At 45.7% G+C, this 13,820-nt stretch overlaps 1 protein-coding gene across 3 annotated transcripts in view; it reads left to right on the top strand.

The window, feature by feature from the left end:
* Positions 1–7,906: 7,906 nt before the first annotated feature.
* Positions 7,907–13,820, top strand: part of PMEPA1 (prostate transmembrane protein, androgen induced 1) — a 93,289-nt gene continuing 87,375 nt past the window's right edge. For 2 of the 3 annotated variants that reach the window (XM_048498251.1, XM_048498249.1), the window contains exon 1: positions 7,907–8,402. In XM_048498251.1, coding sequence (XP_048354208.1) covers positions 8,300–8,402 — 103 coding nt within the window. In that variant the 5' untranslated portion in view covers positions 7,907–8,299. The remainder of the gene's footprint in view (positions 8,403–13,820) is intronic. The other variant, XM_048498250.1, reaches the window with a different exon arrangement.

The raw sequence follows: 13,820 nt of genomic DNA, 5'->3' as shown, positions 1-13,820 counted from the left end.
TTGACTTGCTGAAGTCTGCTGTTTCCAGTGAACTCTTTTAAAAAAACCTTCTCTCTTTTAGGTACCTTCCTACCACTCTTGCAGGCATTTTGGACTTCCTCAGTGCTTGCTAGATTAAAAATTTAATATCACAAACTTCAGAGGTTCTCTGAGGTGGCAATGTCTTCTTTCTCTGAAGCAGCTCCATGATTGAATCACGGGGCTGAATCAATTTTCTTTTAGACCACTCCCACCAATAAAGCTGAAAAAAAAACCTGTTACTATAAATTGCTGGAAAGTTAATGGTTTGGCTGAAGCAAATCCTTTTGAAACAAAAGCAGTTCTTTTGCATAGGGGCCCTCCAGCTAATGATCATCGTTATCGTCCAAAGCATCATAATTGTCTTCTCAACAGGTGGCATCTTTGTCGGGAAAAACTCCGCAGACTTCAGTCTGTAGAACTGCTGGCTACATTAGGGTCACTGTTTCCTAATGTATTCCGAGTCTGGGTAGGTATGTGGATTTCTTAGCAAACACTATTACTGAGTGTGCCTCAGTTTCTCTGTACGGTGGTAGAAAGTGCTGTCAAATTACAACCGATTAATAGCAACCCCATAGGGTTTTCAAGGCAAAAGACTTCAGAGGTGGTTTGCCACTGACTACCTCTGTGTAGCGATCCTAAACTTCCTTGGTAGTCTCCCATCCAAATACTGACCAGCGTTGACCTTGTTTCGCTTCCGAGATCTGGCAGGATTGGACTAGCCTGAGCCATTCCAGGTCAAAGCAATTTTCTCTATATATATAACATGGATATTTAATAGTTACATGTATATACATGGAAGAAGGAGGCTTGGGTTTTAAACCTGACTTTTCTCTATCTTAAGGAGTCTCAAAGCAGCTTACAATCATTTTTCCTTTCCCCCTCACAACAGGCACCTTGTGAGGTAGGTGGGGCTGAGAGAGTTCTGAGAGAACTGTGACTGACACAAGGGCACCCAGGAGGCTTCATGTGGAGAAGTGAGGAAACAATCACAGTTCACCAGATTCGAGTTGCTGCTCATGTGGAGGAGTACGGAATCAAAACTAGTTCTCCAGATTGGTTGAATTTGGATATACTGTTTGTTTTTTGTAGATTATCCTTTTTCATTGTAACAAGTTGTGTTTCTTAGTATCATTCAGTTTGTAGTATACACTTTTTATTTTGGAGGCTGGGGATTTCCTTGTGGACTTTTCTATTTATTTGCATTTTGTGTTATCATTTTTACAGAATGAGCCTTGAAGTTACATTACAAGGTTGGCATTGAGTCTAGATTTCTGGCTAGCTTGTTCTTGTATAGATGCCTGGTTTGTTATATACTTGTAAACTTATGTACATTTCCATTTAAGATTGCAATGAAACATGTAAGTAAAAAGTCTGTTGTTATTGCACTCCAGTTGGAGGCTTTATTTTGTCAGCATTAAGCTGTAGCCTAAGGATTCAGATCAGAAACAGAAATTGGGGGGGGGGGGGTTTGCAGAAGCACAGATGACACGGAGGCTAGCTGGTGACACAGAAAAAGTTTAGAAACACAGAAATGCATAACATATAATCATAGTATTGTATAATATCAACATTTTATCTTTGAACACCATACACATACAGTTTCTTTTCAAAAGTGATTGGTGTTTGGAACATGCTGCCACAGGAGGTGGTGATGGCCACTAACCTGGATAGCTTTAAAAAGGGCTTGGACAGATTTATGGAGAAGTCGATCTATGGCTACCAATCTTGATCCTCCTTGATCTGAGATTGCAAATGCCTTAGCAGACCAGGTGCTCAGGAGCAGCAGCAGCAGAAGTCCATTGCTTTCACATCCTGCACGTGAGCTCCCATAGGCACCTGGTGGGCCACTGCAAGTAGCAGAGTGCTGGACTACATGGACTCTGGTCTGATCCAGCAGGCTAGTTCTTGTGTTCTTAAAAGGTAGCCTAAGGATTCAGATCAGAAACAGAAATGAAATATTTGTTCATGCAATGGACAATTAACTTGTGGAACTCACTGCTACAAGAATGTAATGATGCCTGCTAGTTTAGCCAGCTTTAAAATGGGACTAGATAAAGGTAGAGAGGATAAGGCCATCAATGGCTTTTTGTCAGAATTGAAATGTAAATCACCCATGTTTTGACCCAGTGGTATTAAGTGCCAACAAGTTGCTTCTGACCTATAGCAGCCCTATGAACTAATGACCCCCACAACTTCCTATCATTAATGAACTTACTCAGGTCTTGCAAATGGAGAGCCATGGTGTCCCTGATTTCATGTTGGGTCTTTTCCTGCTGTCTTTAGCTTTTTCAGTAATTCTTGTCTTCTTATGATGTGACCAAACCACAACAACCTCAGTTTAGTCATGTTAACGTCCAGGGAGGGTTTCAAGTTTGATTTTAGCTAAAACTCGCTTATTTGTCTGGGGGAAAGTAATGGGAGGTTGGTGCTGTGAAAATCAGAATGCTGGATTAAATGCGCCTTTGCTCTGATCCGGCAGTGCTCTTCTTATGTTCCAAAGTTAAAATAATGAAGCAAACACAACTGGAAACACCCAGGACTGGTGGGTGACATAGAACCTGCCCTCTTGAGCTAACATCTCACGCAAGGGAATTGATCTCTATTGTCTGGAGATCAGTTCTAATTCCAGGAGAACTTTAGGCCCCACCAGGAGGTTGGTAACCCTACTTCCCACCCGGGAAATCTCAAAAGCAAGTTTGGTCACAGCCCCAGACTTGCTCAATGAAGGAATCAATACTTTGAAAGCAGAATTCTCATTTATTGATGGGAAGCATAGGAAAGCTATTGGCTTATATTGTCAGAACTGAGTACATGAAAACAGACAAAGCATTATATTCCCCGGCACAGATATGTCAGGCATACACACCCTTCCTTCTCCAGAAATGGGAAGGCAGCGAGTACACACACACACACTCCACTGATGGTAAGAACTGGGATGAAAACTTTGCAGCTTCCACCCTCCCTCCTGCAGCTGCGGAGATAAGGTAGATAAGGTGCAGAGAAACATTCCTTGGCCTGTTTAAGCAGGAAGCATACAATAGACAGAAATATGGCAGGACCCAGGCTAAGACATTAGAGGGTCATGACAAATGCAGTACTTTTGAGCCAGCAAAATTACACTACTCCAACAAGCTAGGTAAACAGGCAACCTATTGAGAAATCATGGATAGAAGATCCTTGAAAATGGTAATTCCAGCCCCATTGATGAAAGATGGCCCAATAACTTCCCATCCCAGCGTGCTCGGCCCCAGGTGGGGGAGGTGTTGATCTGAGACTAGACCTGCTGCTTCACCTGATCTTCCTACATTTCCCCAGTTTTAACAGCTTATTATGCGAAATAAATTGGCAGTCAGATGGTAAGAAATAAGCAATTAAGAGATTGCACCCCATGTCCCTTGCGCGTAATATATGAGCACAAGAGGGAGCAGGGCATACCTTTTCTGTTGATCTGCTAATTTACTATATGCAGGGAATGTTTTATACAGAGCATTCAGAATTATGACTGTTCCTTTGCAGACTCAAATGGTACCATCTGGTAACTGGCCTTTAAATCAGTAGTTGCTGGTACATTACCTGTTGTACCAGGTGCACTTTTTTCTTATCACATGTACTCTTTAGTTGCTGGGAATCTGTCATTATGGCTGGAACTTTCCTGCCGGCCAAGCCCCAATAATTGGCCCAAGTCTTGTCTGTCTCAGAAATGGATTTCAAAACTTTTGAAATTCTGAGCGTTTTCACTTGTACTTTGGTAGAGAAGAACTGTGTGAGAAAAGGTTTACTGCATCTAAATATGAAAGTGTGCTTCCTAAGTATTAAAAACATGGAAAAGGAAGGACCAGGTTTTTCCAGAAAGACATGCTTCCAGATCTAGTAGTTAGCACAAGTCTTGTCTGTCTCAAGAAATGGATTTCAAAACTCTTGAAATTCTGAACATTTTACTTGTGCTTTGGTAAAGGACTATGTGAGAAAAGGTTTACTGTATCTAAATATGAAAGTGTGCTTCCTAAGTGTTAGAGACATGGGGGGGGGGGGGAGGAATGGTCCAGGTTTTTCCAGGAAGGCATGCTACCAAATCTAATCAGGACTGTTAGAAGGTATTTGGTTGCCTCATGTCATGTACACTCGATGTAGGACAGCCTGCCAGGTTCAAAGCGAGTCTAGCATTGCCACAGGGGCTTAGCTTAGAATCATAGGCTCATTCCGCACATGCAGAATAATGCACTTTCAAACTGCTTTCAGTGCTCTTTGAAGCTGTGCGGAATAGCAAAATCCACTTGCAAACAGTTGTGAAAGTGGTTTGAAAACGCATTATATTTGCGTGTGCGGAAGGGGCCATAGAGTTGGCAGAGACCAGAAGGGCCATCAAGTCCAACCCACTGCAATGCAGGAACACATAATCAAAGCACTCCTGACCGATGGCCATCCAGCCTCTGTTTAAAAATGTCCAAAGGAGGAGACTCCACCACACTCCGATAGTGCATTCCACTGTCAAACGGCCCTTGCTGTCAGGAAGCTTTTCCTGATGTTTAGGTGGAATCTCTTTTCCTTCACCTTGAACCCTAGCCAGCAGTACCACAAGTCAAGGAAGTGATGCCTATTGCATCCCACATAGCTAACAGCCTAAACCAGGGGTCTGCAACCTACAGCTCTCCAGACGTTCATGAACTACAATTCCCATCAGCCCCTGTCAGCACAGCCAATTGGCCATGCTGGCAGGGGCTGATGGGAATTGTAGTTCATGAACGTCTGGAGAGCCGCAGGTTGCAGACCCCTGGCCTAAACAAAGCAGGCAGCCTGCAGTGTGGTGGCACCCTCTGCTCTATGCTGCCCCAAACAGTTGCTTGGATGGCACAGTCAAAGAATTGGCCTTGGATATTTATTTGCATTATCTATAGTCCATGTTTCTCACAGGGACTCAAGACAGATTATACCTAGTGAGTCAGTACAGTCAACAAAACAGGATACTCAGTAACTAATGCATTGGGAGATTAGAAGTCTGGAACAACCAGGAAGAAACAGAAGCACAGCATAAGTGTTAATGTGACACAATAAGTGGTACAGAAATGGCATTATAGAATCCTACTTACAAAACCATAAATACAGCAGTCTAGACAGCAAGGCCCAATCATTTATCCCAGTATTCACTGTCTATAACAGCCTTAATTTCCCAGGGAAATATTGCCAGAGGTACAGAAGGAGAGAAATCTAAAGACTGATAAAGTGGCAGAGAAAGATAGGGAGTGGGAAGGAAGACGAGGAGTTTGGATTTATATCCTCCCTTTTCTCTCCTGCAAGGAGACACAAAGGGGTTCACACACCTCTTTTTTCTTCCTCTCCACATAACAGAAAGCTTGTGAAGTGGGTAGAGTTTTGAGAAAACTGTGACTAGCCCAATGACAACCAGAATGTAGCAGTGGGGAAACAAGTCCGCCACTCATGTGGAAGAATAATCAAACCCAGTTCTCCAGAGTGGAGCCCACCTGCTCCTAACCACTACACTATACCACCACTACCAGCAATCACCAAACAACAAGACCTGGCATTGATGGCCACCACACAACTGGGACCCACCCAGCATGGGAGGCCACCATGCAGTTGGTACTGGCCTTCTGCTACTGCCCCCACACAACTTGGCCAGGGTAGAGGCTGCCATCAGTAGGGGGAGGAGGTAAAACTGAAGACCTGTTGTGGGGAGCAGATAAAGGTAAGCTGACTGGTTCATCGAAAGGAAAGAAGGAAGCAGGTAGCAGGAAGAGGCTGTGGGGGATTTCAAGAAAGAGAAAAGACTGGTTTATTTATTTACACTATAGTTATTTGCAGCCCTTCCCCTTACATGCTCAGATGTTAGGTCTTGGACCTTGAATCAATAAATGAACTCTGTATTGTGGATTTATTGGTAGCTTGTTAAAGCCAGTTCTGGCTTTTGCTATCCTTTTTATCCAGAAGTTGATCCCCCCCCCCTCCCGTTTCCCCAAAGAATGTGAGAAAGAGTTATTTCAAAGCTTAGGCGCCCCAAGGTCGTCAACATATAGAGATAAAGCTACCTGGCTTCCTGCCGCCACATCCCATTTCCCATGGGACCACCGATGTCAGGGGTAAGCCTAGTTATCTACTCAGCATGTGAAGCCATAAAGTAAAAATCAAGGAAAGAACATCCCATTACAGCAGTGGAAACATGTAGCAGGCTGGTTACATATATCTTGTAGTGATTACATTGAGGTAGGAATGCATCTCAATCAATTAGATACAATCACTGCCAATATATTTTGCAACAACTACACTGAGCTAAGAATGCATCTCAATCAACTAGGTGCAATCCTTGACATCAGGGCAATTTTCAACATTTAAAACACAATCAATACATAAAACCACGAATAACAACAGTTAAAACCCAGATGGCAAATAAAATCAGATTCCATTAAAATAACACAGTAACCCTGCCAATATAAAAATAGAGGGGAGAGGAGGGAAGCCATTGGGAGGGTACAGCCGTAGCTGCCCCACTGCAAAGTGAGATACCCCCTGCAAGTCCTTGTGGGTCCCCCACTGATTGATGAGATTCGCGAGAGCACAAGAAGGGATTGTAGGATGGCTTTTGAAATGGCTTTTAGCCACCTTCATCCGCCAAGATAAATGTGCAGAGGCTGTGAATGCTGCGGCAGTAGATGTAGGTAAAAAACAACCACGACCCAATATCTTTTTAGCTTCCCAAAACATCTGTCTAGTTGGAAACGGAATGCTGGATGTTTGTCTGATTCAGCCTTCTCTCGGGTTCTTTGGAGCTGTTTGATTTAGCGTTTTTTAAAAAATGACTTTCAAGTCAAATGAAAGGATCTCCCTTAAAGCGAATCAGAGGGGCATCTGGGGGGCGAGCCGGGTTACGGACACCAACGCGACATCTGCAGTTGGATCAGCAGGGGGCTGCTGCTCCCCAATGCTAAATGTCTCCTTCCACCTCTGCCCCCACGCTCACTCTTTCCCCCATGCACGCTGGGTTGGTACGACCGGATCGCTCGACTCTGCTTCCCCCCCTCCCCTACTTACAAGGGGCACCACCCGCCCGCCCCGGTCACCAAGCACCCCGCCCCCACACCAGCCCCGAATCAGCTTCTCTCCACGAAATGCATTCGCTCGGGTCACTCCCAAATACACCGGGGGATTGTGTGTGTAGATAGATAGATCTAGAAATATAGCGATATATAGATTTATCTATCTACCTATACACACACACGCATACACTTCTCCCCCAACTGCTGTGGCGAACCTATGACACTCCAGATGTTCATGGACTACAAATTCCATCAGCCCCCGCCAGCATGGCCGGTGGCAGGGGCCGATGGGAATTGTAGTCTACGAACATCTGGAGTGCCATAGGTTCGCCACTAAGTCTAGGGAGGCCCTGCCCCTGCATAAAGAGCGACTGCCAACGAGGCGCAACCTCCCTCTGTCGGTGCCTCGAAGCCTCGCACCGGTGTTCCCACCCCCGGGCAAGCGTTTCTCTTTGCAAAAAAAAAAGAGAGAGAGGGAGGGAGAGAGAGAGAGAGAAGCAAAACTTGGGCCTCTTTGTCTTTAAGAGGCAAGGCTGGGGGGAATGGGCGTGGTTAAAGGCTGGCTGCGCTGTGATTGGACGGAGGGGCAGTCATTCCCCTCGCCTCTCTCTCTCTCTCCCTCTCCCCTGCCCTCCCGACTTCTCTGGTAGATATCTTTCTCTTCCCTCCCCCCGGCCGCCCGGCTGCTCCCCCCCCCCCGCCCCGCCCGCTCCCCGCTGGAAAGGGCAGTTCCAGTCTAGCGCTGACGTCACCCCGTCTGTCTGCTCCAGCCTCCCCTGTCCTCTCCCTCCCTCCCTCCCTCCCTCCCGCGCGCGTATGAAACCGAATCTCCTTGGACTTGAATGAGGAGCCCAGCGGTGGCGGGGAGGGGAAGGGGAAAAGGGGGAGTTGCTGAGATCTTGCCTGGGCAGGCGAGAGAGGGAGACGGAAACAAAGTCGCGCGGCTCTTCCACCCAGCTCTGTGCAAACTTCTAGGGCTGGAGGGGGAATGGGCGGGGGGGAGGAAGGAGCAGAGCTGAGATCTCTTCGCTAACCTTTCCTTTTTGATTTAAAGTTTCGTTTTTTATTTCACTTTTCTTTTTCTGGAGGGAGGGTGTTTCCCCCCACCCAGTTTCTGGGTCCCCCCCCCCCCGCTCCTCCCCGCGTCGCGCCCCCTGCCTTTTATGTTATGCTGCAGAGAGACCTTCCCGGGTCTCCCCGTCCCTTCCGTTCTGCGACTCCTTTTTTAAATGTATAATTTGATGGGTCTCAACGGCACCGCTGGAGCCCTCCAGCCCAATGTCTCCTGTACGTGCAACTGCAAGCGGTCTTTGTTTCAGAGTATGGAGATCAGTAAGTATCGCGGCTTATTTGCTTTCTTAAACCCTGTCCTTTGGGGGGGAAAGTGTATTTTTTAATGGCGGGGTCGGGGTGTTTGTTAGACGGCTCCCTTGTTTCCTTCGGAGTTTGCAAATCTGGGCAGACTCCTTGCTTGGGCTCTCGCGGTTTGGTTTAAGGGGGGGGGGGTCGAGAGAGAAAAAAAGGGTGTCGGCGGCGGCGGCGGATGGTCGCCCGTGTTTTCTTATCCTCTGGATCTCCTCTTTAGCCACGATTTTTGAATCTGCTCTTAGGTGGTGGGGGGGGGGTACTGTAGGCTGAATGAGGCTCGCCTTTTGGGACAAGATTCTTGAATCTGCGCTTAAAAGCGTAGATTCAAGAATGTTGTCCCAAAAGGCGAGCCAGATTCAGCCTACAGCCCCCCCCCCTTAAAAAAAACCGTTAATGCCTTTGGATGTGGGTGCCCTAAAGTTTAAAAAAGTTTTTTTTAAAAAAAAAATTAACCCTCTCCCTAAAAAAGAAAAAAAAATCACATTTTTTCTGGGGTGGGGGGTAAGATCCCAATTTTAGCCTTTTTGGAGCAGGAAGCAGGGACACCCCCACCCCCGCCTCCCCCCCTTCGCCTCTCCGCTTCCTAAAGTTGCTTTCTTTCCAGCAGCCTTCAGAGATGAACTTCGGCTCGGACATCTCTCCCCCCCCCCCCCCGATCGTTTTAATGTTACGCTTCATCGGGGTTGCCGGAGAGAAGGTCTCTTGGATTGATTGACCTGTGTGTCACTTGGGTTAGATAGAGCCATCTAAAAAGGGGGGGGGGCTTGGAAGCCAGTCCTGTGGGTGGGTCGGAGTCTCCCTTTGGGGACAGAGAAGGGAAAGCGAGGGCCGAGAAGGAAGGGCGGGAGGGGGGGGGGCTTGCTCGGTCCTTAAGTGTGATCGGCCCTGGGAGGTTTGTCTACTTCCGAGCAGACGGGGGTGGGGGGGGAGAGAAACAGTCTGCTGGGGGCTATTTAAAGCACATGCTCGGTCGGAGAATCCCCGAGCAACCCCGGGAGCCTTTTGCTCCCACAACGCCGCCTCTGCCGGTTTGAGAGCCGGCCCAGGCTTCCTAGCGCCCACCCCTTTGCAATCTCTGACCCTTGCAAGTCGGGACCCCTTCCTCCTGCGCCCCCCTCCCGCCTCGGCTCCCAGAACTTGAAAACACTTCCTAAAAAGCACCCAAGCCTTGTAAAAAAAACCCAACCCGATCTTTCCCATGACCCCTTTGTGCAGGGAAGGGGAGGGGGTTACTGCTGCTTCTCTGGACAAATTTAGTCCTTTAGGACGCTCAGTGGAGCCTCCGCGTTCTAAGGCAGTCTGTCTGAATGCTAGGTACTGGGACTGACAGTTATGGCCTCCCTGTCCTTGCTTGTCCGTTTCCCAAAGGAATCTGCTTTGGGGGATCTGTGTGTTGGAAGTGAAGGTTAGACTAAGATGGAGTTTTGATCCGATTTGGGAGGACTTTTCTGATATCTTTGGCTTTCTACACCAGTCCTCCAAAATATTTAACTAGCAGCTGCTATGGAGCCTTCATTTAGGAAAGTATGTGTGTGGGGGGGGGGGGGGGGGGGGGGTCAAAGGCATTAGTGAATTGCTTTGTGACACACTTTCATGGTGAAATAAGATAACAATTTAGCAATTAAGTCGTCTTACTAGTCATGTGTGTGTGTATGTGTCTCTGCAGGGAATGCAAATGCTCCGTCCAGCAAGCTAGAATTGGTGACTATAAATAGCAATCGCTTGGTCTGAGAAGTAGATTACGGCTCTGTCTAGCCTTTGGGAAAAGCCAAGTCAGACAAAACTCTCTTCCCCCACCCCCCACCCCCACTGCTGTGTGCGTCTATAAAGTTTTTTTTAAGCTAACTAATTAAATGTATCCATCTGAGATCTTATGATATATCCAGAAATAGCATAAATCCAATATCCTTGACTAAGGTGTGGGTGGGTGTGGGTGGGTGTGTGTGTGTGTGTGTGTGTGTGTGAGAGAAACACCAGGGATGGATAGGTGGTTAGCTAGGGGAGAAAATGATGGCATATCTTTTTTAGCCTCGTTGTAAAATGTTCCACAGTGGGGTGGGGGGGAGCATGAAAGTATTAAACCGTGGGATGTTGTGTTCTGCTTGACGCCGTAACATTGTGCCCCTTGATCTAACCCATTCCAAACTCTTTTAACATAGAAAGTGCTGGGAGACCTCAAAGCCGATAATATTTTTAATACTTGCACTTCTCTCATGAGTTTGGCTGATTGTTACCTTTCTGTCCTGCCTACCACTGCTCCTTTTCCTGTGCATGTGGGCAGACTGGTATTTAAAACCTGTTCGTAGGATATAAGCCAGTGGTGGCGAACCTATGGCACAAGTGCCAGAGGAGGCACTCAGATCCCTCTCTGTGGGCACATGCAAACAGAGTCGCTCCCACCCCCACCCACCTAAGACCTAGTTTTGTGGAAGCAGTATAGGTAACCCTGTTAAGCGCTGTTAAACCCCACTGGTTTTCATGCGAAGAACTAAAGCGTGATCCTTTATCTGGGAGTAAGTTTGGTTGCTGGCAATGGGGCTTGCTTCTGAGTAAACCCTCCTAGGGTCTTGATTCACCCGTTGGAAGAGTTGCAGGGTTGCTTCAAAGCAAAGCCACCGACTATCACCAAGCTTACTCCCGTGTAATGGACGCCTCGGAGCCAATCGTTTTTTCTAAACTGAAACCTCAGTATTCAGGTTAAATTGCTGGGTTGGCACTTTGCGATAAATAAGTGGGTTTTGGGTTGCAATTTGGGCACTCGGTCTCGAAAAGGTTCACTGTCACTGCTATAAGCTGTACATGGCCACATCCTCATTAATTCCAAGCATGCTGTTGCCCTTGCAGTGGCTACAACCTCACTAGACACCCAGACACGGCAGGTCTATCTCCTTCTAATCGCTGGGGGGGGGGGGGTCTTTCCCCCTTTCTGGTGGGAACGAAAGTGTCAAATGGTTTCATCTCAAAATCTGCAAATTAAAAATCAATGTCCATGGGGAAATGATTATCTCTCTAAACATTGCAGCAATTAAAATGGATTTCACTCCCCCCCACACACACACATCTCAGCCCTGATCTTTAAACTGTTTTGGCTGTGTCTGGATTATTTACAGTGTTTTCTTTGCTGCGGAAATGTACATGGTACTTCTGCCTTCTCTATAATGTAATGTCAGACATTCCTGCCCTTCTATACATACATATATATGTGTATACGTGTGTATTTCCTTTTCAAATTCATCACTTATATTTCAGTCTCTTCCTCTCCACTAATCAGCCATAATGATGTTTTGGCTGACGCTGAAGACGTCCTGTTAATTTACTTGTCTGCTCTTCCAGACTTCATTTCTCTCTTCTGAGGGAAGTAATACTCAGGGGGATTTGACCCACAAGGTTAGCACTAGTAACGACATCCAAAAATATATAACACATACATTCTTGCATTAGGGCTGGATGCTAAAAGAGAAGTGGGAAAAGGAATGTTGAACCATCTTGTTTCTATATAGCTTCTTTAATTTCTGTAAGAACATTGGAGGGGGGAGGGTCAAATGCTCTCTGGCTGTTCTTTATTGACATGAACTGTATGCAGCAAGCATCTGTTTCTTTAACAGCCCCCTCCCCAGTCAACTTAATCTTCTGGAATAGATCATTGTACTTGTTTGGAAATTCTACACTGGGATATTCTAAAAAAAAATACTTAAATAGATAAGGTTAGACCCTGTTTTGGTTTTTTTCAATTCTATGTGCTGTCATTGGAATTTAATGGCAAAATCTAACTAGGGCTGTAAGGGTGCCCAAGTGGACTCAGGTGGATTTATTTTCAAGTAGTGATACTTGCAACAAGCTTATAATGTCCTAAAGTGTTTTGCATGGTCATATAATGAAGTTTTTATATGGCCTTTCAAGAATGGAGCCAAATTTCCCTTTGGTACCCGCTAGATAGGGATGCGTGAAAATCAATGGAATGTCGACACAGAATTTGACTCTCTGGTCTATTTTGTGTCTTCCTGGACATATCCAGCAGCAGCACATAGTATTTGGGAGTTTGTCTGGTCTCATTTAAGAACGGCTTGTTCTCGTTTTCCGAATTCAGACAGCTAAAACCTGACATCATGTAAATTTAGCTTCAGCCTTTATTCTGTGTGCAGATGCAGCCAGGTATCTTTTACGTATTCATTCCATTCTGAGAATGTGAAGCCAGATTTTTAAAATTAAAGTTATTACTAAATAACTGATCATTCTCGATTTGAGCAAGCTGCATAGTGTGTGGTATTGAACCATCTTTCTCTTGCTTGACTTTAAAACTGAATTGTCAGCCTCAAAAACCATTCGTTCCAGAAAACTGTTTTATTTTTCCAAGCATTATAAAAGCATTAGTTAAAAATCAGCATAATCCCAATGTGTTCTTAACTTCCCTGTGGAGGAAGGAGTCTTGAGCACAGCAAAGTTTTCTTGCTTGGAACAATTTGTTCTCTTACAAAAGATTCCTTGGCACTTGGAGAAAGGGATTCAGTTTCAAAAAATTGTTCTTCAAGATGTGAATTGTCAGTATTGGGAAGATTCCTTTCCCTTCTTGGTACCTTTGTGCAAAAGGCTATGGTAAAACTAGACAGAGAGCGAGATGGAGGAATTACTTTGTTGAAGGCTGGGTATGTGCATGCATATATTAAAATCAATGAGGCTTAGGTGTGTGTATGTGTGTACGAGCACATGCCATCATGTCACAGCTGGCTTATGGCGACCCTGTAGGGTTTTGAAGGTAAGAGACATTAAGAGGTGGGTTGTCTTTGCCTGCCTCTGGCTAGACTGCAAGAGTTCTGCAAGAACTGTGACGGGCCCAAGGTCACCCAGAAGGCTTTATGTGGAGGAGTGGGAAATCAAAACTTGTTCTAAAGATTAGAGTCTGCCGCTCTTAACCAATAAACCCGGTTGACTCTGAATAAAAAATAGTAAGATTGGGCTGCATCTAGGTTTACAGGGAGGCTCATTCCTGCTTTCTCGCCGGTGTTTGTTTTTAGCTGTGTGGCTATTGGTGCTCAAGAGCCATTGAAGTAAATGGTCATCTTGGATCAGGTCCTTTGAAACATGAACGCTTCTTGGAACTCAAGTTTTCCCTGAAATCTGTAGGAACTGAAAGATCAGCAACCTGTGGATGAATTAAATGGTTCTTTTTAACTGCATATAGTTTTCTCTTCTCTCTGTGTTAGTCTTTTAAAAGGGGTTCAGAGATGCCGAGTATATAAAAAACTGTCCATTGCTGGAGTCCATGGTATAGTTTGCACCCTCTGATTCCAGATTAGTGCATCTTAATTATTTCCTTTCCAATTCCTGATTCACAGTCTCTAATGGGTTTTTAAATCCCTATTTCCCTTTCAAAGCATACCTTCA

This window comes from Sphaerodactylus townsendi, linkage group LG05 (assembly GCF_021028975.2).
Source record: "Sphaerodactylus townsendi isolate TG3544 linkage group LG05, MPM_Stown_v2.3, whole genome shotgun sequence".
Taxonomy (NCBI): Eukaryota; Metazoa; Chordata; class Lepidosauria; order Squamata; family Sphaerodactylidae; genus Sphaerodactylus; species Sphaerodactylus townsendi.
Note: the sequence above shows the minus strand (reverse complement) of the source record. Positions and strands in the feature narration are given on the sequence as shown.